At 47.5% G+C, this 25,029-nt stretch overlaps 1 protein-coding gene across 3 annotated transcripts in view; it reads left to right on the top strand.

Annotated features, from left to right (window-relative positions):
• The window catches only part of RFX4 (regulatory factor X4), a 162,238-nt gene that overhangs the window by 1,904 nt on the left and 135,305 nt on the right, over positions 1-25,029 (top strand). Inside the window, exon 1 of one of the 3 annotated variants that reach the window (XM_025461929.3) lies at positions 20,799-20,930. The exons of the other annotated variants lie outside the window; for them this stretch is intronic. Within the exon in view, the coding sequence (XP_025317714.1) occupies positions 20,861-20,930 (70 nt within the window). The 5' untranslated portion in view covers positions 20,799-20,860. Of the gene's footprint in view, positions 1-20,798; positions 20,931-25,029 lie in introns of those variants that run through there. 3 annotated transcript variants of the gene reach the window in all.

The following is a 25,029-nucleotide window of genomic DNA, read 5'->3' as shown; positions in this document are numbered from 1 at the left end:
TTGAGAGCCCCGCAGTCTTCCTGGCTGTACGAAGTAACCCAGGCAAGGAGAGGCCTCGCCCGCTGCGCCCGCCCAGCTGTGAGTGCCCCGCGGGCCTTGCTGGGGTGCTCTCTGCTGGCAGTAAAGAAGGCACCACAGAAGGAAAAAGCCCCTCCCTCTACATTTTGATGTCAAGCGATTGCACCACTAAGCACCTCCCGAGCACCCCAAATTTAGAGGCAAATATCCTTGAACAGAATTAAACCCATGTCTGCATTGTTTGCGGCCAAGTATTCCCAAGGGGCCCACGTAGGGACTTGGGGTCTCCTCACACCCCGCACGCACCAAGCCCCAGTAGGGGGTTTTAACTGCCCTCTCCACATGGCTGGAGCTTATTGTGCGTTCTGGGGGGAGAGCTAGGGGGCTGTGGGAACGTTCTGTCTTCTGTCCTTGATGTAGCTGCTGCTCGTGGAGGCACCTGGTCACTTTGACCCCAACTGCAAACACCCCAAACGGGTTCTGTAACAGAAGTCTCTTCCCCATCCACGCCCCCTCCGTTTTCCGAAAATCTGAGACGTCCCCAGATCGCTCGCCATCCCGAAATCAAACTAAAAAGTTTTGGGGAAATGACACGAGGCGTACAGGTGACATTTCACTCGGGAGTTGCAAGACCGACGACGCGGAAGTGCAGCTCCGCGCGGTCCGGTCCAGGAGCCTCCCCTCACCTCCCTTCCAGAGAACTTAATCCAATTAGCTTTTCTACAGAGTTTCCCTTGTTATGTAAAGGTCCTTTCTCCCCGCTCGCTGGGACTAGCGCTCCAAGGAGCAGTTCGATTCTGCTCCTTTTACGGCAGATTGCGTGCGACCAGAACCTCGGGTATCACGATCACTATTTCATTCTGAAAAGGGCTCGAGCAACCGATTCGCAGCAAGTGCTGGGGCGAAGTCGGGGGCGTCCGGGATCAGACAGGCGGGGGAGCCAGGCCTCCGTCCCCGACTCTTAAAAGGAAAATCCCCGCAAAGTGCCTCGGGCCCGGGAGAACCGTTTTGCAGGGGCCGGGGCTCTAGTGGTCTGCCTTGGGGCCACTTCAGCGTGACCTGAGGAAATGCGTCCCTTTGTTCCGCGCACCGAGTCGGTAATATATTCCTCCAGTTTTCCCCCAAATACTCATCAAGTGTGGGGCTAAGACAATGGCCCGGGCCCGTCGGGGGAGGCCTGGGGGGCCGGCGCGCGCCTCCCGGGCCCTCCGCGCGCTCGCGGCGGAGCGCGACAAAGCGGAGCCCCTGTCCCCGGAGCCCCGCTGCGCCGCCGAGCCCGGGCGGACCGCGGAGGCCGCACGCGCGCGTGGGGCAGTCGACGCGCCGCCCGCCCGGCCGGTGCCCGGTTCGCTCGCTGGTCCCGGCCCGCGCCGCACCCCACGCTCCCCGAACCGCGCCGGGCCCGCCTTCGCCACGTGAGCCAACCGCGGCGGCCCCGAGTGCCCGGCCCGCGGGTCCAAGCCCGGCTGCCCTGCCCAGGCCGGCGTTGCTCGGTTACTCCAGGTACCCGGACATTCGAGAACGAGGGAGAAAAGCAGGTAGAACTCTAGGCCCCGGAGAACCTGTGCCTGGTGGGCCGGGGCGGGGTGGCTACGCAACAGACGGGTCGCTTCTCGTTCAGCCGGCGGGCGCGGTAGAGAGGGGCCCTGCCGAGCCCGAGCTGGAGTTTTCTGCCTCCACCGCTTTCTGTCCCCGGGATCCAGAATCCAGAGGTGGGGCGGCCAAAGCACCCCTGGAGCCGGATCTGAGCACCACGGGCCACAACGGCTGCAGGGCACCCTGGTCTGCCGGCCCTCGCCCTGCTCAAGGCCTGACCTGGCCCTGCGGGCCCCCAGGTGGGGACATTCAGTGGCCCTGGCTCGGGCCCCGGGACGGAGAGCGCCCGGCTGCGAACAGGGCCCGGGCCTCCTCCGGCCTCTCCTCGCCACGGCCCTGGGCAAGGAGCAGCCGTCTCCGCCCGGGGGCCCGGTCTGCGGCTCAAGGGAGCAGAGGGCCCGGGGTCTGCCCCTTGCTCCTGCACCCAAATCGGGCTGTGTCTCCCTCCCTGGGCGAGTGTGCGTGCGCGTGGCCGGCGAGGGGGCCTGCAGGTGGCGGGGGTAGGGGCGCGCAGGCCTGGCTGCCCAGCGCACTGCCCAGCGCGCCCCTACCCCCGCCACCTGCAGGCCCCCGCGTCTGGGAGCTGGGCAGCAGGGTCAAGCGAGAGCCGCGTGGTCCCGGGCCCCGGGTCCCGGGCCGGTGGCTGCAGCCGCTGCCGGCGCGGACGCGGCGCTCGGGCGGGTCCGGGAAGCCCGGCGAGCGATGGGCGCGGCGGCCGTGACAGCGCGCTTTCCCGGGGGGCCCGCAGGCCCGGGAGACCCGGAGAAGTTTGCCGGGGCCGCCCCGCGGCCAGGCCCTGGGATTCCCTCCGCCGCGCCGCCCCCTCCCCGGCGCGTCGCCATGGTGACCGCTGGAAGTTGGTGGTGGAAAACAGACCCGGCGCAAAGCAAAATATTATGAGTGCAGTTGGGGTGACTTCATGGGGGGCGGGGGACCGGAGGGCATGAGCGGGAGCCAGAGGCACAGGCCGACAACAAAGGGCCGAGTGCGAGTTGGAAAGAGGAGTTTGCTTCGGGCCGCCCCGCCGCCGAGTGAGAGCTCCACCGACCTGCCCCCCAGAGGCGCCAAGGTCTCTAATTTCTCTCCTGCAGCTTCACCTTTTCCCTGCCCACCTGTGACCCTTCCTCCCACTCCCGCTCTCCAGGGTCTCCTGCAGCCTCGCTCCCCATCCCGAGGGTAGGGCCGGCTGGGCAGTGCGCCCGCCTCCCCCATGAGCCACACGCTCGCCAACGTGGAAGGTTCTAGCTTGTCTTCCTCATGCCCCGTGGGTCACCCAGGATGGATTTCTCGTCGCTCCTTCTCAAATCGAATCTTAAAAGGGTGAGGGCATAAGATACGGCAGGAAAGAAAAGAGGAGGTGCCTGGTCTGAAATCTTGGGGTAGGGGAGCCCGGCGACCCTCTCCAGTTCTTTCCCTCCTTTGTACGGTGGGAAAAGCTCTGAGGTATGCTTCCGACCCAGCCGGGTATAATGTTACTTTAGGTAAATCTTTCAGATTTTCATTGTCTATAAAATGAAGCCTTGGACAGCTTACAGTCTGGGATTTTCTGATAAATTAGGCATAAACCTCTTTATGGAACCCCCTGGGTGGCTCAGTGGTTGAGTTTCTGCGTTTGGCTCAGGTGGTGTTCCGGGGTCCCCGGAATCGAGTCCCACATCCGGCACCCGGCAGGGAGCCTGCTTCTCCCTCTGCCTGTGTCTCTGCCTCTGTGTGTGTGTGTCTCATGAATAAATAAATAAAATATTTTTAAAAATAAACCCCTTTATGATAGAATTCTGGAAACCTCTCTATTTGTAGGATCCAGGAAGCATAGATGAGCTCGTTACCACTATCTGGACCGTGACCCATTGCACAATTTTGTGCATCTCTCCCCACACTAATAAATACTAAAATATTTTGGTTAGTCATCTTTAGAATTTTAAGAGTCCAGAAGAACCTCGGATAACCACTTTTTAAAGGTCCGTAATTTCCTTTCTTAGTTATACCTAAGGTGCATTCCTTAAGATACCGAATTTTGTGGGACTATACTCAGCATCAGTTTAGGGAACCCTGATATGCCTCTAGGGGATGAAGCCAGCGCACAGACCCTCACCTATGCCACAGACCCTCACCTATGCCAGAGAGGTATACACATTGGCCAAAATAGGGAAATGTTGCCATCAAAGGAGAGCAAGACTCTATTCTCCCTTGCTCAAGCTCTTAGAGAGAGGCGAGGATCTTCTCACACCTAGCCACCCCTTCTGGGAATAATTTGAGCAGAGGAGCCCTTCCCTTATCCCTGATACTCCACTCCCTCATCTATAGTTGAATGGATTGGATGTAAAGATGGCTATGGCCCACCTAAAATTTCTCCCTACAATCACACAAATGTATCTGTGTATGTGGAATCTGCCAGGTATTTTGTAAAGCAGTTTTACAGACATTGATCCTCAAAGGCGCTCCAAGAGAGGGATGTAGTTGTGAGCTGCATCAAGCACAGGGTTTCTCTTCCATGTCTAACACCTTATGAGGTGGCGATTCTAAGTCAAGTTGGTGTGTGTGTGTGTGTGTGTGTATGTGTGTGTGTATGTGTGTTTGCCTTGGTGTCTGCATGGAAAAGGCTGAGACGATATAAAAAAGATGACATCACAACATGGGGTGCTGGACAGTCAGGTCTCCACTTGCACAGGCCCCTGAGAGCCCAGCCTGCATGTTCTGCAGGACACTTGGGACACTCTTTGGCTGCCCCTCCAGGGCTCTGCGGGATGGAAAAGGCGCAGGAAACGTCTAATGTTTTTACCCCTTCCACTTTATATGAGATATCTGTGCAGTTTTATTAAGGTTAGGACAGAGAAAATGAACTCAAAGACAGTTGATTTGGAAGTGTCAGGTAAAAGTAAAAGAAAATACTTAGCGAGAATTTATCAGAGGTTTTATCTAGCCTCATTCACTAAGCACCTGCTGGGTGGCAGGATGGACAAGGCCACAGTCTCTGGCATCAAGGACTCTGCAGTGCATCAGATAAGAGAAGGCGAGGACATACTGAGAGGGTGAGCACACCAAGGGATGCAGAAATAGATGCCTCTTCGAGCCTAAAGAAAAGGATGTACTACTCTCTTGTCAAGTACCCACCAAGGGTCAGCCCTGTCACAGGCAATTTTTCACATGCTTTTTCACAGTCATTTAAGCCTTACCAGAATTCTGCGGTGTCCCTTTGAAACCACAAAGAGGGTCTGGAACTTGTGTGGGGCCACAGCTTGTATGAGACCAGTCTGGGAAAGCCAGTCGCCTCACCCCAGCCAGCCCGCCTCATCTGGACCCCACTAGAGTGCTAGCCCAGCAGGGCTTGGTTTGACTTTGACCTTGAGATGGATTTGAATCCCACTTGGTGAGAGGAGAGCTTTATGGACAAACATGGAAAATCAGGGAAAGTTTTCATCTTGGCCCCCTAGACAAAACGTGTCTGAAGGAGTCCCGTGATTCTTCATCTGGAGACGGTCTGGAACAATGGCAGTGATGGAAGGCAGTGTGTCATAGGGGTTGAATGATGATTTTGGACAAACGTTGCTTGCTTCAATCACTCAAGAAAACTACATGTCTCCCGTGTGCCATGCACTCTGCTGGATGCTGGGCTTAACAAAAATGCCAGCAATGTCCTTCTGAAGAATAAACTCTAGACAAACAAGTAAACATACAAAAAAATAGGTAATGTCCATGAGTGATAAGTGCCATAAAGAAAATAACCACTATCTGGGGTGAAGAAGATAGAGCATGATGATGGGAAGGTTACTACCTCCTGGGTACCCCACAAATCCAGGTGCCTTTGACCTGGAAGCTTACTATTGCTGGGCCCCAATTTTCTTACAGAACTGATCCAAGCACCTGAGAGGGCTCCCGTAGAAAATGTGGAAGTATCCATAGGTAAGACAGTCAATCCACGTCTCAACTTTGCTGCTAAGCATTTTTATTTAAATGAATTGTCTATGTGATGCTCACACAACCCTATAAAGAAGGACCTGTTATTATTCACAGTTTAAATGAGGAAACCAACAGGCTAGAGATGAAAATGAAAGTGGAAGCTAAAGTGTTCAGTAAGTTTCTGAGCATTAGAGGCTGGGCTAATAAGACACCCCGTGATTTCAGGGGGAGTGAGATCCACCTCATGTGCACACCTGACTTTACCTGACACCAAATGCAAGTGCTAAATCTAGCTTTGTATTTAGGTCTCTAAAGTTTGTTCCATGCCTTTCACATGCCAGGCATGAACTAAGTCCTTTAAGCACATTATTAGTTGAAAAAAATGAATGCGTTATTAGTTGTATTTTAAAATATATGTTATGGGTACTGTTACGATCTACACCATTATATGCCATGGTTCCTGGGGCAGATGAATACCCAGGAGGGGGGTAGGTGGCCTAACCTATGAGTGGTCCACGCTCTTAGTCCCAAGGCCATACTGATGATTTCTTTTTGTTCCTCCCCCTTCTTTTCTTCCTCTCCTCCTCCCCTTCTTCCTTCTCTTCCTTCTCCTTCCACTCCTCCTCCTCCACCACCTCCTAGTGAGGGAGAGGCTTGTTAGAAAAGATGTCCAATAAAGCATCCATCATTTTAGTGAAAGCAAATGACTTGCCATTTTGTCCTGGCAGGTACAGGGTAGGATAGTCCAGTAAACTGTGGAGACAACATGTTTAACTCTTGTTGGCAAAAATAGGGAGATAAAACATTCATATATTTACTACAGTTGTGAAATGTCCTTTAGTCTTCGGGATTCATTTGAAGTTAAGTTAACATTTGCTTTGTCCCTGAGAATGTCGAAGCTTTCTTCGTGCTCACATACAGACATACCTCGACAAGATTAAAGAGAGAAAAGCCATTAAGTCATGTGTGAATATAAGTAGCCTTTAGGTGATCTGACGAATAGTATATGGCAGCTAGACATCATTCACAGATAGGTGTTAACTTTTGACTGGAGGTGAATGTAGCCTGACTTAATGAAAAGAACATAAGCTTTGCCATCAGACAGACTAAACTTTAAGTCCCAGCTCAGCCACTTTCTGAGGTCAAATGACCTACCTTCTCAGTGCTTTCTGTTTTGTTCTTTGTGAAAGCATCTACACCATATTTTCCAAGGTCAAGAGAATATAATGAGATCATGCACATTAAGCCTGGCTTCTAGAAATTGCTAAGTAAGTGGCAGCTATTATTTAAAAACATTTATCTGGTCTTCCTAGGTCCAGTTCTGTGTATCTAGTTGGGAAAATGGAATAAGAATCCTGAAATGTAGACTGTTTCCGCATATCTAGATGTTTTCTGTATGTGTAGATACAGCCTCAGTTCTGATGTGAAGATAAATCATTCCTTTCTAAAATGTAGATAGAGGGATTAATTTCATTCTCATTTCCCTATCTTTCCCATGACAAAGGCATCTTACATGCTCCCGTTTGCCACGATTTCATCCTTGTGTTGTCCAGTTTGTTAAAGGAAGTAGAAAATGTGTCTTTGTAGGGGTAACACCTGTTGGCTGGAATTTGAATCCTGGAAGGAAGCTCCACAAAGCACTCAGACTAGCTATAGATTCCACCCCTTTGTCGGAGGCCCGGCTGCAAGTCCTGATGCCCTTCGGTTCTGGAATATGAAGGCCTCACATTCTCCATTCCTGCCCCCCTTTCTGATTGTAGGCATCACTGTTTTAAAGACAACCATTTTACACTTGATTTTCCAGAAGTGGAAAATTCTGTTTCAAACGAGCCACTCTCTGAAACTCGGTTGAGCAAGATATACAGAGACAGTTTAATTCTTTTGTCTTTCTTGCACATTTTTTAATGCAAGGAGAAAAATATTCATTTGTTCTGTTTCTGTTTTTATAGTATGCTTTTTACCTGCATTGCGATTTTTGAATTTTTTAAAAAATTTTATTTATTTATTTATTATTCATGATAGAGAGAGAGAGAGAGAGGCAGAGAGAAGCAGGCTCCATGCCAGGAGCCTGACGCAGGACTCGATCCCGGGAGTCCAGGATCGCGCCCTGGGCCAAAGGCAGGCTCTAAACCTCTGAGCCACCCAGGGATCCCCTGATTTTTGAATTTTTAAAATATTAACCACTTTCTTTCAGATAGAGAGAAAGAGATCATAAAAAACAGAAAAGAATGCAATTCATCCAGTAGGTTCTCATTTGAATAATGTCCAAACATAGGCAACTAGGACTGGATTGCCCTGTACCAGTAGATTATCTGGTTTTTGTCATGTTAGATCTGATCCTCAGAGCAGAATAACTTCAAAATATGTATGTAGTTTCCACTTTTGTGGTTGGTTAATCCCCAATTAGACATAAAAGCATAATCTGCCTCTGATCAATTAATAATTATTAATAGACAGGTGAAGGTGGACACGGTGGGTTTGCATTGTCGTAATTGTCTTGTTTTAATTTAAAGGGATAATGAGAAAGCCTTTGAAAAGGCTGCAACTGGTGAAGGGTAGTTAGCACTTGGTGCTGTGTGTTTCCTGACTAACCAATTGTGGTAAAGGTCAGCGTTGTTTAGATGCAGCCTAAATGAGTTTGATGAACATGGCAGAGTTTTATTTAATCGGAATGGAGAATTATCACTTCATAAGCATTGATCCTTTGAATCCATCTTGTTGGAGAAAATGCACTCAGTCAACACAAGTGAACTGCTCTTGAACTAGATTTCAGACTGTCATTTGAATAATCTGAAAAGTGATTAGTGATCGTTAATTACACCAGCAGCATCTAATTTTTGAGGTGCAGGTTCATTTGGTGAAGAAAATTATGACTGTGTTTGGAATCTTCTGATTGCCACAGGATCATCTCAAACTAGTATTAGACTATTTTTTTTTAAGATTTTATTTTTTCATGAGAGACACAGAGAGAGAGAGAGGGGCAGAGACACAGGCAGAGGGAGAAGCAGGCTCCATGCAGGAAGCCTGATGTGGGACTCGATCCTGAGTCTCCAGGATCTGGCCCTGGGCTGAAGGCAGCGCTAAACGGCTGAGCCACCCGGGCTGCCTAGTATTAGGCTTTTGAAGAAAGAGGTATTTCTTTAAACATTACAGTTATTGAATTTCTAATTTAAAAAAAATGAGCATAAGTGATTTTTTGAGTCTCACGTCATCTTTTTCAGAAGGATTAGTCTAAATTTGGGGTGTTCCCAGTGGGTGCAATGTATTTCTAATTTGTATACTGTTTCTAAATGCCCATGGGTAGGCTGGTTCTTATTGAAGTTATTAGGATTTTACAAAGTTCCAGAATTGAGCTCATGACATATACTCAAATTTGTTTATGACATGATATTGATTACTTTAAATATTTTTCTATGTTTTCTTTGCAAGGTTCAGGTCCACTGATAATAAATAGACAGTAGGGCAGGAATTAGGAATTAGGAATTAGAAGGTGCCTATAATAGTTTCTTGTTCCACCCAAAAGAAAACCAACTAGTTTTGTGTCATCCTTCTATGATTAAAAAGGCTATGTTATCTCTGTTTCTAGTTTAATTTCTTCTACTTGGTGACTGCTTTTACAAAAGTGAAATAGATTATCTATAAAAGCATTATTTAACATCATGCAAAATAAATAATAATGGCTGAGAAAGCCCTGGGAGTTTACATAGAAGAGAGATTCCAGAGGGCTAGAGGCCCTCAGTTAAATCATTGAAACTTTCAAGCATTGGAAAGAAGATTTCCAAAGCGTTGAGCGCTTGTTGTGAGAGAGCCTTTGGTCTCCATGAACTTTTATTTTCAACTCAGTGGGCAGAGTTTTTGAGGTTGCTGTGGTTTGAGTAGGGGACCTTTTCAGAAGTGCCAGGCTTTTAGAAAAATAAAAATAAAAAAACAAACCCCAGCTTTTCTTCTAATCAAGGCTCCGTTTTCAAGTTTGAAAACTTTGCTGCGATTAGAAGAATGAATTATTCCTCTGGTTGGTTGGGGCTTCCTCAGGGTTCCCAGGCAGCAGAGCACAGCTGAGGAGGTGCTGGGAGCAGGGATTGCTGCCCGCCCAGACCTGCCCCGCGGGCACTGTGCAAGCTTGGGGAGCACCACCTGGGGCACAGCTGGGAAAGCGCATGGATGGGGGGTGTCCAGAGGGCTGCAGAGGAGTCTGAGAGATGAGAACCTAAGAAAGGGACTCCCTGGGGGTCTGGGTTTTGTTCAAAGGGTTTTGTGGTATTGAGAGATTATAAAACAAACAAACAAAAAGCTCCACCAAAACTGTGTGATTGTAGACAGTACCTGGAGACTATATATTGACACATAGATGATTATTGAGAGGAAAAGGCTGAAGGGGCTGGGAGAAAGTGAGGAAGAGATGAAGGGAGGGTGGGAGGTAAGAAAGAAACTACATTGAAATCATTTTGGTAACTGATGTCAGGTTGGCTGAATGAGTTATTCTCAAAACTGTTGCTTTTTAAATAAAGATGATCCCCTTTTTGAAACTGGGTAGAAGATTAATAAAATTTATAATCTCTCCCAGGTGCTGTGCTAAGTGCTTCTGTACACTACCTCATTTAATTCTTACACTGAACCTTTGATATTACTGTCCCTGTCTTACAGGTGAGGAAACCAAGATTCAGAGAGCCTAGTTAACATGTCCGGGCCAAACAGCTGGTGTCAGACTAGGTTTTGAACACAGCCTAATTCTGATTCTGAAGCCAGGCTGCCTCCTTGCCTCCCCAGACCTAGACTTGGAAGGAAAATCTTATAAGTGTCCATTCTAGCTCATCTCCTCTACCACCTAAAGAAGTTCAGGAGGTCAGGTCATCCCTGATCCGTGATCCTGGGTGGAGACAGCAACCCACACTGTAGTTCTTTGGAGCACACTGTCACTGGTGGCAGTGGGTATCTGGCTGCCACGGGGACCTCAATGTGACTTTGGCAACGGGCTGCTGATTGAGGACACCCACAGGTGCTCCTTCCTATAGGAGTGCCTGGGAGCAGAGCGTGCCTTTCATCTCAAATCCATTTCAGAGCTTGTAAATCCAACCTGGCATCACCACAGGATAGGTATTCCCTGTGCCAGTTACTTTGGCAAATCTGACATGGTATACACCTTATCATGACTTCATATCTATTTACTTACAGATGTGATTTTCCTTATAACAGGTTCAGCATAAAAGCCTTGGTGTTAAAATAAAAGAGCACCTTCCATGTGCATAGCGTGTTACAGTTTGCAGTCATGGATGCAGTCATTAATGGGGGGAGTTTGCAGTCATTGGCACAACCATTAGCAGCTCTGGCTTTGGAATCCCATAGGCTTGGGGAGAATGGGCTTTGCCATAAGCTGGATGTATGAGCTCAGTAAGTGAAGTCAGCTCTCTGAGCCTCAGTTTGCTTGTGAATAAAGTGGGGCCAGGCATAGTACCCACATCCTATTGTGAGGATTAAATGAAGTAAAGTATAAAAGGGTCAGCACAGGGTCTTGGCATGTCATAAAAGCTCAAAAAACAAAAGGTTCATTGAGCATGTTCTCCACCTTGTGCTCCCCGAGTAGCTTCCAACACCCACCTTCTCCTCCACGCCGCCCTCCCATCAAGGACAGAATAGGAGAAGAAAACAAAAATTTTATACAACATCCCCGCTGTGTTCAGTCTTTGCAATACAGGACCTCATAAACCTGTGAGCTAGGCGGGATCTTTCCCAATTCTTAGTGAAGCTGCCACTCAATGGGTTCAGTCACACGCACTAGCTCATATGGCGAGAGGTGATCCACCCTACGGTCACTCATCTTGCTTTCTTGAAACCAGGCCATCTCTCCACCATTTAAAAACATAAAGAAAGGGACTGTCTTTTTTTTTTTTTTAATTTATTTTTTATTGGTGTTCAATTTACTAACATACAGAATAACACCCAGTGCCCGTCACCCATTCACTCCCACCCCCCGCCCTCCTCCCCTTCTACCACCCCTAGTTCGTTTCCCAGAGTTAGCAGTCTTTACGTTCTGTCTCCCTTTCTGATATTTCCCACACATTTCTTCTCCCTTCCCTTATATTCCCTTTCACTATTATTTATATTCCCCAAATGAATGAGAACATATAATGTTTGTCCTTCTCCGACTGACTTACTTCACTCAGCATAATACCCTCCAGTTCCATCCACGTTGAAGCAAATGGTGGGTATTTGTCATTTCTAATAGCTGAGTAATATTCCATTGTATACATAAACCACATCTTCTTTATCCATTCATCAGAAAGGGACTGTCTTAACAGCTTCATGGTGTGCGTCAAGTGCACGTTTTCCAGTAGTTTTACATGTTTACCGGATGCTTCTTCCTTTGTCTCTCCAGATTTACACCTGTGTTGTCATTATCCGGCCTTAGCCCTATGCAAAGCATCTACCAGGGTGTCTTGCACAAGTCAGTGCTCAGTAAATATTTACTTAAAGTATAGGTCAATCTGGAAAATCTAGGTAACTTGGTGAAGCGTGTGCCTTCGGCTCAGGTCACGATCCTGGGGTTCTGGGATGGAGCCCCACGTCGGGCTCCCTGCTCAGCGGGGTGTCTGCTTGTCTGTCCCCCTCTCTTCCACCCCCTGTGCTCTCTCTCACTCTCTCAAATAAATACATAAAATCTTTTTTTTTATTTATTTTTTTAATTGGTGTTCAATTTACTAACATACAGAATAACACCCAGTGCCCGTCACCCATTCACTCCCACCCCCCGCCCTCCTCCCCTTCTACCACCCCTAGTTCGTTTCCCAGAGTTAGCAGTCTTTACGTTCTGTCTCCCTTTCTGATATTTCCCACACATTTCTTCTCCCTTCCCTTATTTTCCCTTTCACTATTATTTATATTCCCCAAATGAATGAGAACATATAATGTTTGTCCTTCTCCGACTGACTTACTTCACTCAGCATAATACCCTCCAGTTCCATCCACGTTGAAGCAAATGGTGGGTATTTGTCATTTCTAATAGCTGAGTAATATTCCATTGTATACATACACCACATCTTCTTTATCCATTCATCTTTCGTTGGACACCGAGGCTCCTTCCACAGTTTGGCTATCGTGGCCATTGCTGCTAGAAACATCGGGGTGCAGGTGTCCCGGCGTTTCATTGCATTTGTATCTTTGGGGTAAATCCCCAACAGTGCAATTGCTGGGTCGTAGGGCAGGTCTATTTTTAACTGTTTGAGGAACCTCCACACAGTTTTCCAGAGTGGCTGCACCAGTTCACATTCCCACCAACAGTGTAAGAGGGTTCCCTTTTCTCTGCATCCTCTCCAACATTTGTTGTTTCCTGCCTTGTTAATTTTCCCCATTCTCACTGGTGTGAGGTGGTATCTCATTGTAGTTTTGATTTGTATTTCCCTGATGGCAAGTGATGCAGAGCATTTTCTCATATGCATGTTGGCCATGTCTATGTCTTCCTCTGTGAGATTTCTGTTCATGTCTTTTGCCCATTTCATGATTAGGTTGTTTGTTTCTTTGGTGTTGAGTTTAATAAGTTCTTTATAGATCTTGGAAACTAGCCCTTTATCTGATATGTCATTTGCAAATATCTTCTCCCATTCTGTAGGTTGTCTTTGAGTTTTGTTGACTGTATCCTTTGCTGTGCAAAAGCTTCTTATCTTGATGAAGTCCCAATAGTTCATTTTTGCTTTTGTTTCTTTTGCCTTCGTGGATGTATCTTGCAAGAAGTTACTATGGCCGAGTTCAAAAAGGGTGTTGCCTGTGTTCTCCTCTAGGATTTTGATGGAATCTTGTCTCACATTTAGATCTTTCATCCATTTTGAGTTTATCTTTGTGTATGGTGAAAGAGAGTGGTCTAGTTTCATTCTTCTGCATGTGGATGTCCAATTTTCCCAGCACCATTTATTGAAGAGACTGTCTTTCTTCCAATGGATAATCTTTCCTCCTTTATCGAATATTATTTGCCCATAAAGTTCAGGGTCCACTTCTGGATTCTCTATTCTGTTCCACTGATCTATGTGTCTGTTTTTGTGCCAGTACCACACTGTCTTGATGACCACAGCTTTGTAGTACAACCTGAACTCTGGCATTGTGATGCCCCCAGCTATAGTTTTCTTTTTTAAAATTCCCCTGGCTATTCGGGGTCTCTTCTGATTCCACACAAATCTTAAAATAATTTGTTCTAACTCTCTGAAGAAAGTCCATGGTATTTTGATAGGGATTGCATTAAACGTGTATATTGCCCTGGGTAACATTGACATTTTCACAATATTAATTCTGCCAATCCATGAGCATGGAATATTTTTCCATCTCTTTGTGTCTTCCTCAATTTCTTTCAGAAGTGTTCTATAGTTTTGAGGGTATAGATCCTTTACATCTTTGGTGAGGTTTATTCCTAGGTATCTTATGCTTTTGGGTGCAATTGTAAATGGGATTGACTCCTTAATTTCTCTTTCTTCAGTCTCATTGTTAGTGTATAGAAATGCCACTGACTTCTGGGCATTGATTTTGTATCCTGCCACGCTACTGAATTGCTGTATGAGTTCTAGCAATCTTGGGGTGGAGACTTTTGGGTTTTCTATGTAGAGTATCATGTCATCGGCGAAGAGGGAGAGTTTGACTTCTTCTTTGCCAATTTGAATGCCTTTAATGTCTTTTTGTTGTCTGATTGCTGAGGCTAGGACTTCCAGTACTATGTTGAATAGCAGTGGTGAGAGTGGACATCCCTGTCTTGTTCCTGATCTTAGGGGAAAGGCTCCCAGTGCTTCCCCATTGAGAATGATATTTGCTGTGGGGTTTTCATAGATGGCTTTTAAGATGTCGAGGAATGTTCCCTCTATCCCTACACTCTGAAGAGTTTTGATCAGGAATGGATGCTGTATTTTGTCAAATGCTTTCTCTGCATCCAATGAGAGGATCATATGGTTCTTGGTTTTTCTCTTGCTGATATGATGAATCACATTGATTGTTTTACGGGTGTTGAACCAGCCTTGTGAAATACATAAAATCTTAAAGCTGTAAGTCAATCCACCCCTCATGTTATGAAGAATGCTGCATCTCTTTGCTTTACGTTCTAGGAAACCTGGCTCACAGCTCTCTGCACACAAGTCCTTGATAAACTTGCTGCAGCTGCGTTGGCCCTCTTCTGCACCCCTACTAGGTGCCAGGCGTGGTGGCTGGGGCCATTCATTCCTTTCCCTCCAGGCTCTCCTCACTGATCTGCAATTCTCTGTCAAGCTCTGTCCTAATTACAGGGAACAGTGGGGTAAATAAGGTACAGTCAGCTCTTAGGGAGCTTATATTATTTGTCCTAATCCTCCTAGTAGTTTCATGGGGTAGTTTTTTGTTTATATATAGAAAGGAAATTGAGGCTTATGAGGTAAACTAATTTGCCTACGGTCACAGAGCTTAGCTACTTGTAAGGGGCGGGGGGTGGGGGGGGGCGGCGGGCAGTAGAATTAGTGTCCTGACTTCCAGGCTCTTGACAGCACCAAAGGATCTAAGAATCAAACCAAAAGAATGCTAACAGAAGGGCCTAGTGTGGCATGCCTTGCAGGTGGGCATAACATAAAAATTATAATAGCTAAGACGTTCATAGTTCTTATGTGACTACTCTGTGCAGTGTTCAATTAAATTTCATAGAAATTCCATGAGATGCTGTTATCACCACCTGCATTTTGTAAATTAAAAGAAAAAACTGAGGCTCAAGGTGGCTGGGTCCTTCACCCAAGGTCACATAGCGAGGAAATCAGACTTGAACCTGGTAGTTGAGCTCCTCAGACTGTGTGCTTAACACCTACACTGTTAAAGCACGCAGGTCCTTGGGAATCAGTGGTTCCATGGTTCTAGAACAGGCACTATGCTAAGTCCTTTCCATACCTCACACCATTAAGATGAGGTGGGCACAGTATCAATTCTCCATGTTCTACACAAGGGATCACTGAGGTTGAGAGACTTCACTGAAAGTAGGAAGGCCAGAATCCAGCCCCACTCATTTCTGGCTAGTTACTAAGCCCACGTGCTTGCTTTTCCTGCTTCTATGTGACTCTCAGGAAATGATTTGAAAAAGAGAAAAAATATGCACCAAGTTGTTCATTAAGACATTATAAAAATAGGAATTTTAGCTCCAGGGAACTCTGGGCATCTATCAAAAATAAATATGATGGCTGTGGTGAAACAGGAAAAATCTATGTAATGGAATGTTAAAGGGAAAAATGAACAGAAATTGTATGTTTGCTCACTGGGGATATAGTTCATATATGTGAACATGTGGACGTGAAACCAGGAGCAGCGCAGAAGAAGGACAAGTGGTTTACATGTGAGGGAGTGGGATTGTGGAGGAATATGCTCCCCCTTTCAACATTTTAAAATATAGTTTCTAGGATAGATTAACACAGGAAAGAAGAAAGCGTTTTGCCTAAGTGAAGGATGTTTTAGTGATTTCTCTCAAAAGTTCAGACTAGTTGGAATTCTCTTTGGGTCCTACAGTCGAGGGGGGGGGAGCCCCTGGCTCCTGAGGTCCTGGAGGGAAGCCACATTCCCTAGTAGAGGGGGTGAGAAGAAATGCAAAAGAGACAAAACCAACACATAAACTAGAAAAAGCAATGATGTCAGGGATCAAATAACATCAGGTGCTGGGCACAGTGAGTAGCCTTGGCTCCAGTAACCTGCTTTCAGACTTTTATATGTTTCAGTGATGTTGTAATAATAGAAACAGAAACAAAGGGAAAGGCTGCTAGCTTTAGGTGGTGGTAGGTACGCTCCCCCGCAAAAGTTGAGGGAAAGTGAAATTTTTACAGCCTGTTTATGCAGTCACATTCATTAACTCTGGTGTTCCCGGGGATATTTTCAGAGCAGAGATCTGCTTTTACATTGAATATATCTTCAACAGGAGATGGCACCGAACACCTTAGCTTTAATTTTTTCTAGTCTCCGGGGACTGTCGGGGAATCTGTGATCTGTCAGCTAACGGCACTGGTGCCCTTTGGGGTTTCTTCATTAATTCTGGTTTATTGCCAGTAATGACACCTTCTGTAATCTCTGTGACCACTTTAGAGTTTTCTGTACTGAATTTTCCTAAAGTGAGAAAGGGCAGTAACATTCTTGAGCACCTGTAGTGTATTTGGTACCATGTGAAACCCAGCGTAGTACTCACAATGCGACTTTAAGGCCTATGTAATTACAGGTGTTAGAGTATAAGGTAATGGTTAGATGGAAGCTGCTTATTTTTTTAATTAAGATTTTATTTATTTATTGATGAGAGACACAGAAAAAGAGGCAGAGACACAGGCAGAAGGAGAAGCAGGTTCCATGCAAGGGTGCCCGGCATGGCACTCGATCCTGGGACTCCAGGATCCCACCCTGGGCCAAAGGCAGGTGCTAAACCGCTGAGCCACCCAGGTGTCCCTGCTGACTTATTTTTAGTTAAATTGTCATACGTTAAAGATATTCTTTTACATATGGGTGCTTTTAAGGTCTATTTTTGTTGATTGTGTGTGGACAGTGACTTTGTGTGTTTTGTTTATTGTTATATCTTCAGACCCCAGAATAGTGTCTGACAATAGTTGCTTAATAAATAATTTTTGAATGAATAATTTAAGAAAAAGTAAGTTAATGGTTAGGTCAGAGTCAGGTTCAAATCCCGGCTCATCTATGTACTGGCTCTGTGACTTTGGGCAAGTCATTGCTGCGACGTTTGTGAAGATTATGGTGCTGGCTTTGGCAGGCTGCGTTCCAGGAGATGTCACTAGTGTCACTTGGGGCTCACCTGCATTATCCCATGATTGAGATTTCAGCTGATGAGGAAGACACACAAGGACAATTGGCCACATGGGCCGGCTTGCAGAGTGAATACCATTAGCCAAAAAGAAGGCAAAGTTCTCAGCTTTTCTCGTCTAGCCCTTTCTCTCTGGGCCTTGCTCCCCCATCTATAAAATGAGATAATAGGTCCTATATGTGAAGTAATTACAAGAAGAGGTATGTGAGCAGTTTAGCACAGTGGTGCAAACTGGAAGCTCACACAATGGTAAACTGAGGCTCAAGAACATGTAAGTACGTGGTCAAGGTCACAAACCAGTGAGACAGCGAAGCTTGGCAGTCAGACCTTCCTACTCATTCCTCCGTATTGGATCCCCCCGCCAACAGGAGGGGCTTCCTCACTGTGGTCAAGAGTTAGTTGACTCAGGCACCCACTCTTGTTAGTTTCCAGACCTGCAAGAGATGCTGCCCAGTGTACAAAGGGGGAGCTAGTACAGCCAGCAGGTGCACTTCAGGGGTCATGAGAGGCCCCTAGAAACCAAGAGTGAGTAGTTTGGGCAGATGAGAAAGCACCAAGGCTGTCAAAGGTTAAGGAAGAACAGTGCTGCCTGGTGGTCGGAGTGAGGCTGCCTTCTGTTCAGTTAGCACATCAGCCTTCCTTGGAGACTCTCGTAGATTGCCATCATCAGGTGAGTCTCATGGTGGCCTTCTGAAGCAGGAATTCTTACTTGACCGATGTGAAAACTAAGGCATATCTATAGTGGGAGTTGGGGGGAGGGTTATTTTTTAAAGGAATATATTAGAATTGGGAAAGACATGAAAACACTGCTCAGATTTTTTTTTAAGATTTTATTTATTTATTTTGAGAGAGAGAGAGACAGAGAACATGAAGGGGGGGCGGGGGTAGTGGAGGGGGAGGGAGAGGAAGAGGGGAGAGTCCTAAGCAGACTCTGCACTGAGGGCAGAGGCTGAGATGTGGCTGGATCTCATGACCCTAAGATTGTGACCTGAGCCGATCTCATGACCCTGAGATTGTGACCTGAGCCAAAATCAAGAGTTGGGCATTCAACCGAATGAACCACCCAGGCCCAGGCTCCCCCTCTGCTTAGATTTTTAAGAAGGAGAAGAAAAGTAAAAAGGCAAACTGGTGAGGATTTTTTAGCAAGTACTGCAAGGAGAGTGAGTGAGGCTATGGGCTGGGAATCTCGTCACCGAGAGTAAAGGGTTAAATTGAAGAAAGTAGTAAATCCTGTCCCAATCCTTGCAGAGACAGGCCCAGGCCATAGGGTGTTGAGCAGATGGTCAGTGGGCTGATATGTCAGTATACGTGGCATCTGAGCACCCTGGCCCCTGGTTGCGATGAGCACCATCAGCTACAGGTACAAAGATGACCCAGCAGGTACATCCTGAGGCCCGGGAGTGGGAATAACTGTGCACCAAGCCATTCCTACTCCTCCTTGTCCTGGCCACACATCTGTGTAAAGCACACCTTCCCCATCTGCAGTGCTGTGATTAAATGAGATAATTCATGCAAATGGCTAAGAGCACAGCACTGATGCTCCAAGAGTGAGCTACAGTGATGTTGGTGAAGATGGTGGGAGGTCACATTCTAGGAGATGTCATTGCTGTCACCTCAGACTCCCCTCCTCACACTGTGACTGAGACCCCAGCAGATGAGGAAGAGATGTGGGGACATGGGGACACTGGTGTCCAGGATCAGCTAGAGTAGTGGATATACTTAGGTGGGAAGAGGGCAGAGTTCTTATCTTTTCTCATCAGACTGCCTCTGTTCTAAGCCTCTCAGACTTACTTAGAGTCCTGCAGTGGCCTCCTACCAGGGGGATCGTTAAGTCCCCAGTATACCTGGGACAATCCTAGTTTACAACCGTGGTCCTGGAAAAATTACTAATAATGTAGCTTTTTCATCTCAGAAGTTTGGGTGATAATCATGTGGTCTCCTGCTTCCCTGTCTCTCCCCCTCCGAGATTGTGTTTAGCAGCACCAGATGGAGCTGCCTACACAACAGTTTTTGTTTTTTAAAGATTTATTTATTTTAAGGAAGAGTGCATGCACATGTGCAGGGAGGAAGGGCAGAAGGAGAGGGAGAGAATCTCAAGTAGACTCCCCACTGAGCATGAGCTAACCCGACTTGGCTCTCAATCTCATGACCTTGAGCTCATGACCTTAGTGGAAACCAAAAGTCAGATTCTCAACCAACTGAGCCACCCAGGTGCCCCAAGGATGGTTTTGCTTATACTCACAAACCTTTAGAGGTTCCCAATCACCTACTGAATAAAATTCAGGCTCCTTAACTTAGGCTGCTTGTCAGTTTATATTTTTTTAAGATTTATTTATTTATTCATGAGAGAGAGAGAGAGAGAGAGGCAGAGACACAGGCAGAAGGAGAAGCAGGCTGCATGCAGGGAGCCCAACGTGGGACTCCATCCCAGGTTTCCAGGATCCCACCCTGCGCCGAAGGTCACGCTAAACCGCTGAGCCACCGGGGCTGCCCATGCTTGTCAGTTTCTTGAATGCATCACTCTTTGGCTAGGTTCAGGGCCTTTGCACATGATGTTCCGTCCCCATTTACCTGGGGATGATGCCTTCTGAGCCTTTAGCTGTCAGTTTAATGCCACCCCCTCCGAGAAGCATCCCTGACTCACAGATTAGATACAACTCCCTTTTTTCTTCTTTTCTGCCTCTCTTGGGAATCACATCTCTGTTATTTAACAGCTGATGCTCACACTAAACCCTAAACCTCCCCTGGTAACAGAAACCGTGCCTGCCTGGTTACTCCTCTGCCCCCATGGTGCAGCACAGTGCATGATACTCCCCAAATACCTGATCAACAAGTAGTGGGGTGAATGAACGCACAGTCCCTAGTAGGCTCGGCTTTCTGAGCCAGTGCAGTTCATGTCACATGCTTCAGGTCTTCCGACAGCTGCCTAGTACATTTGAGACAAGTGTGCAGTTCTTACTATGGCCCGCAAGTGCCTACACGCTTTTGGCCCTTTGCACCCCTGGCTTCGTTTCCTGCTGCTCTCACCGGTCCTCCCTCTCCCCCACTACACTGGTTTTCAAGCTCACTCGCACCTCAGGCCTGTGCCCTTGGGCCAACATCACCTCCTCCAACAGGTTCTCAGTGTCCCGTTACCAAAGACGGCACCCTGTCTCTCTTTATCCCATTCCACGGCTTCGTCTCCTTCCTAACACTCCTTGTGCTCTGAAGTCCTCTTGCTTGTTTCTGCCGTCTCCACCGCGGAATACAAGCTCCCTGGGAGCAGGGACCTTGTCTGCCATATCCAGCCCTGGAACCTCAGTGCCTGGCAAACAGTTGGCGCTAAAGCAATGTTTGGTGAGCAGGAGCAGGGTGGGGTGGCCCCTTGGAGGCCGGCGGGGGAGGGGGGCCTTCCTGGAACCCAGCGGCCCCTGGGGCAGGGCCTGTGGAGTTGCCGTGGCAACCCACTGACCTGTGCCCCCCCCCCCAGAAGCCACTGCTGCCCACCTACCTCCAGGGCCCAGACTTTCCACGTGGTCCTGCCTGATCGCAGCTGTGGGGAGCCCAGGGCACAGGGAAAGCGGGGCGAGAGAGCGAATGATGAAGAGGAGATCCTGCCCTGGTGCGGGGGGAGACCGGAGCAGGCCTTGTTGGCATGGTTCCACGGGTAATGGCCCGGCCGGGGGAGGGGAGACCGGGGGTGCTCCGGCCCCTCCAGGACCTGGGGCCTGGACCTCCCCTGGTGGCTGTGGGTGAGATATGTCAACTTTTTGACGTAGCATTTCTAAAGCTGTGAGTTCCTGAAATAGGCCCTGCCCGGGGCCCTGAAAGACTGTTGACAGGAGGAGTGTGAGTAACGCCTTCCCCGAAAACCCGGTGACTGTAAGGCAGCAGCACTTCCTCAGGTGTTGCGTAAGCCAAGGCCTCCCTGTTCTCCGCCAGTTCCCCGGGAGCAGAGCCCGCGTCCCTCCCCCAGGCTGGCTCCCAGCTGCCTGCAGGCACCCTGCTCCTCACGGCTCTCCCCCCCATCCCCGTCCCTCCTCTGGTACTGGTCAGTGGGCTCGCCCCCTTTCCCAGAACCCACTTTGGGCCTTTGTCGGGATGCAGCCCCCCTGCCTTCCTCCCCCAGCCCTTTAAGCTGCGGCTGAAATGCGGCCTCCTCTAGGCGGGGGCCCGGGGCACCTGGTCACAGTGACCGAGGACTCTGGGGACATGACTTCCTGAGGCGGCGGCCGCAGGCCCCCAGCTAGCTGGCTGCGCCTCCCCAGCATCTCTGAGTCTCCGGTTCCTCCTCAAGAATCAGAATTTTTCAAGTCTGTTTCAGAGTTGCTGGGCGGAGCAGAGGGGAGGCGTGTGGAGCAGGGTGACTGGTGTGGGGAAAAAGCTCCCCCAATGCAGGCCGCCGCCGCCGTTAGCGCCCGTCCTCAGCACGGCTGGGAGCTCCCAGCCCGTGGTGGGCAGAGACCGCGCTTTCCTCGTCTGTCCTCTGTCCGTGGCCCACAAAGCCAAGCGTGCTAAGTGCCTCCCTTGTATTACTTCAGTTAATCTTGGGAGAACCTAGAAGGTAGGGCTTTGGGGGGGTTCAGGGATCATCCTGCTGTTGCACAGCTAGTAAGTGGCAGGGCTGGATTTGAAATCCAGTTGTTCTGACTCCAAACCCACATCCTTCCTGTCCTGTCTCTGTCTTCTCTTTCATCTTGTTCTGTCTCTCCCTTGATCACTCCATCAGTGCTGGGCCTTCTTGCCATCCCTTCACCCATGATCACCGACCTCCCATGACCCCACCTCAGGACCTTGGCATCTGTGGTCTGCTCTCTGTGGACCTTTGAAGGCCTTATGCCCTCACTGCACTCAATCTCTGCTCAAATGCTGCTACTTTGCAGAGGCCTTCCTGGGGGAGGATCCCTCATCCCTTATCCTATTCTATCATCCTACTTTACTTCCTCACAACCTACCACTGTCAGCCATGAGCCTGACACTGTGCCAGGCTCCTGGGGACTAAGCATGGCAAAGATGGACAAGGCTGTCAGAACTTACATTTTTTTAAAAGATTTTATTTATTTATTCATGAGCAGACAGAGAGAGAGAGAGAGAGAGGCAGAGACACAGGCAGAGGGAGAAGCAGGCTCCACACAGGGAGACTGATGTGGGACTCGATCCCGGGATTCCAGGATCATGCCCTAGGCCAAAGGCAGGCGCTAAACCACTGAGCCACCCAGGCATCCCTATAACTTACATTTTTTAAGGTGGAGGAAATAAATAATAAAAAAAGCATAAATAAACAAGATATCTCAGGTCCTGAGGATCTGGTCCATCAGAGATATCTTGCTGTAATATATTGGCCACCTATTAAAATGTACTCGTCTCTTCTGTTGCAACTTCACATTGAGGGCACTTGATAATGATTTGCAAAATGAATGAATGGATGGATGGATTGCCTGAGAATAGCCTGGTCTGTGCCCAGTGTGACATGGCAAGCAGAATAAGCATGGGCTTTAGAGATTGAAGATCTGGGTTTGAATTCTGACTTGAATCCCTCTGATTGTGTGACCTTGACCAAGCCACTGCCATGGTCTGGACCCCAGTTTCCTTATGTTTAAAGGGGGATGAATTTCTGTCTCATAATGTGAGCTCAAATCAGGCTCTTGTGTCAATGTGCCTTGTGGACGTCAAAGATTACCTGGCTTTGGATAGTTGTCTTGGTTGGTTCCTCCTGCTTGATTAATACATATTCTTTTTTAAAAAAGATTTTATTTATTAGACAGAGAGAGAAAGCACAAGCAGGGAGAGCAGGGAGAGGGAGAAGCAGACTCTCTGCTGAGAAGGGAGCCTCATGTGGGACTCCATCCCAGGACCCTGAGATCATGACCTGAGCCAAAGACAGATGCTTAACCCACAGAGTCACCCAGGTGCTCCTGATTGATACACATTCCTGACAACTGCTCTGAGCCCTAAACATGTCCCTGGTGCAGTTACTTCCTGGTGGTTCTTTGCTGCTGCAAAACCCAATCTAAAGTGGGGAGGCATGAAGATCTGCCTCTGAAGGGTAGGGGTTAAACTCCTCAGAAAGTGAAAATCCAGAAGGCATGATTGGCATCCTCCTTCCTGCCCATGATCCCAGATGAGTCAGGTGAAGTGATGCTTTGCAGCCCAGGAGCTGACACTCCCAGCTGTCAGTACACCCTGTTGGGAACTTAGAGCAAGCCTGATTCCTACTAGAAGATCAGATCATTTATTTTTATGGATCAAGAATGAAGCAATTGGGAGCAAGGAGTCAGCCAAGTGTGAGTTGAGCGCTCCTTCTCCTGTGTCCCTGGACAGGGTGGCTGATACTGCAGCTCTGCCTTGTATTAGAATTTTTGCTTCAAGCCTCAGTTTTCCTGTCTATTAATAGAGATATTAAAGCATACCACATGGTATTATTCTGAGATCCCTGTAATGTAAACCACATATGTGAAAATACCTTGTCTGGTACCTGGCATGCAGTAGGATCTTAATGTTATTTTTAAAAAAAGTAATGCATTCAACAACACATATTTATTGTGCAATATCTACGGGGACAAGCATGGTGCCAGCTAATGGGTGCAAGAAGGACAGGCAGGACAGGCTTCCTGCACTCATGAGTTTGGGGAGTAGAATCTGCCTCGCTTTCTAGATGACAACTGCAGGGCAGAAGCCAGTCTTATCTGTGTCTATGTCACTCACAGCTTTTATCACAGCTCCTTTTCTCCAGAAGGCACAACATAGACATTGGTTGAGTTTTGCCTTCTTTACTTGGAAGATGACCTTTTAATGTATTATATACCATCTCGTGCCTTATGTGGTAAAAATAAGAAAAGATTAGGAAATTCTTTAGATGTGTGGACATGTCTACTTGTATGCTGTGCACTTCTTTGATATCATGTGTGTCAATAAGGTAAAATTTCTTGGGACCATACTATAGGAAAAACTTCATACCAGGTGCTAGTGAGAGTCAAAAGAAAGAATAACATGGACTTCATTCTTAAGATATTTAAGATCTAAGTGGAAGGCCTGCTATATATAACAAAGGCTAGCAAAGAAATACATGAATGAATTTAGCAAAACTTGTAATATGTAAGTAGAGTTTTAGTGAAAGATTGAATGCCAAGCTGACTGTGATCAATGTTACAATATTGTCACCGTGCACTGGAGACCAAATGGGACATAGAGGGAAGAGAGCTCAGCCCACCCTCAGAGAGAGCATTTTGGTTATGATCTAAGTCCGGATGGCAGTCCTGCCTTTTCTTACTAGCTGACTGACTTTGGAGAAGTCACCTGATCTTACTGAGCCTTAATTTCCTAATAGCACCTACCCCAAGCTTTATAAGGATTAAGTATGCTGGTATATGTCATGTGTTTGCGTAATGCTTGGCCCATAAAGACCCAATGTATGGTGACCTTTATTATTTTTATTAAATCACATAAAAGTAAGTTAGACACAAGGAAGTTAGATGAACACAGCACTTTATTAAAAATTCAACATACCTGTCATTCTGGTTGGATAATTCTTGATCTTTGCAACCAAAATTCATTGTTTATAGTTTTAAAGTATATAAAGTTTACTGCAGGTGACCTAAACAGAGGCCTTCCAATCATATGGAGCAACCTGACCTAGGGGCATAAGTTGCAGATGCTGCTGTTGAGAGCCCCACTGGAGAAGAGGATGAAGGTCAGAGAGCACCTGTGGATGTGAGGCCTGTGCCCTGACGTCTCAGTTGCATCTATACAGTCTGGAATGTAAGGCC

The sequence above is a fragment of the Canis lupus genome, chromosome 10 (genome assembly GCF_003254725.2).
Source record: "Canis lupus dingo isolate Sandy chromosome 10, ASM325472v2, whole genome shotgun sequence".
Classification (NCBI taxonomy): domain Eukaryota; kingdom Metazoa; phylum Chordata; class Mammalia; order Carnivora; family Canidae; genus Canis; species Canis lupus.
The sequence above is the reverse complement of the archived record's forward strand: the minus strand, read 5'-3'. Positions and strand labels throughout refer to the sequence as shown.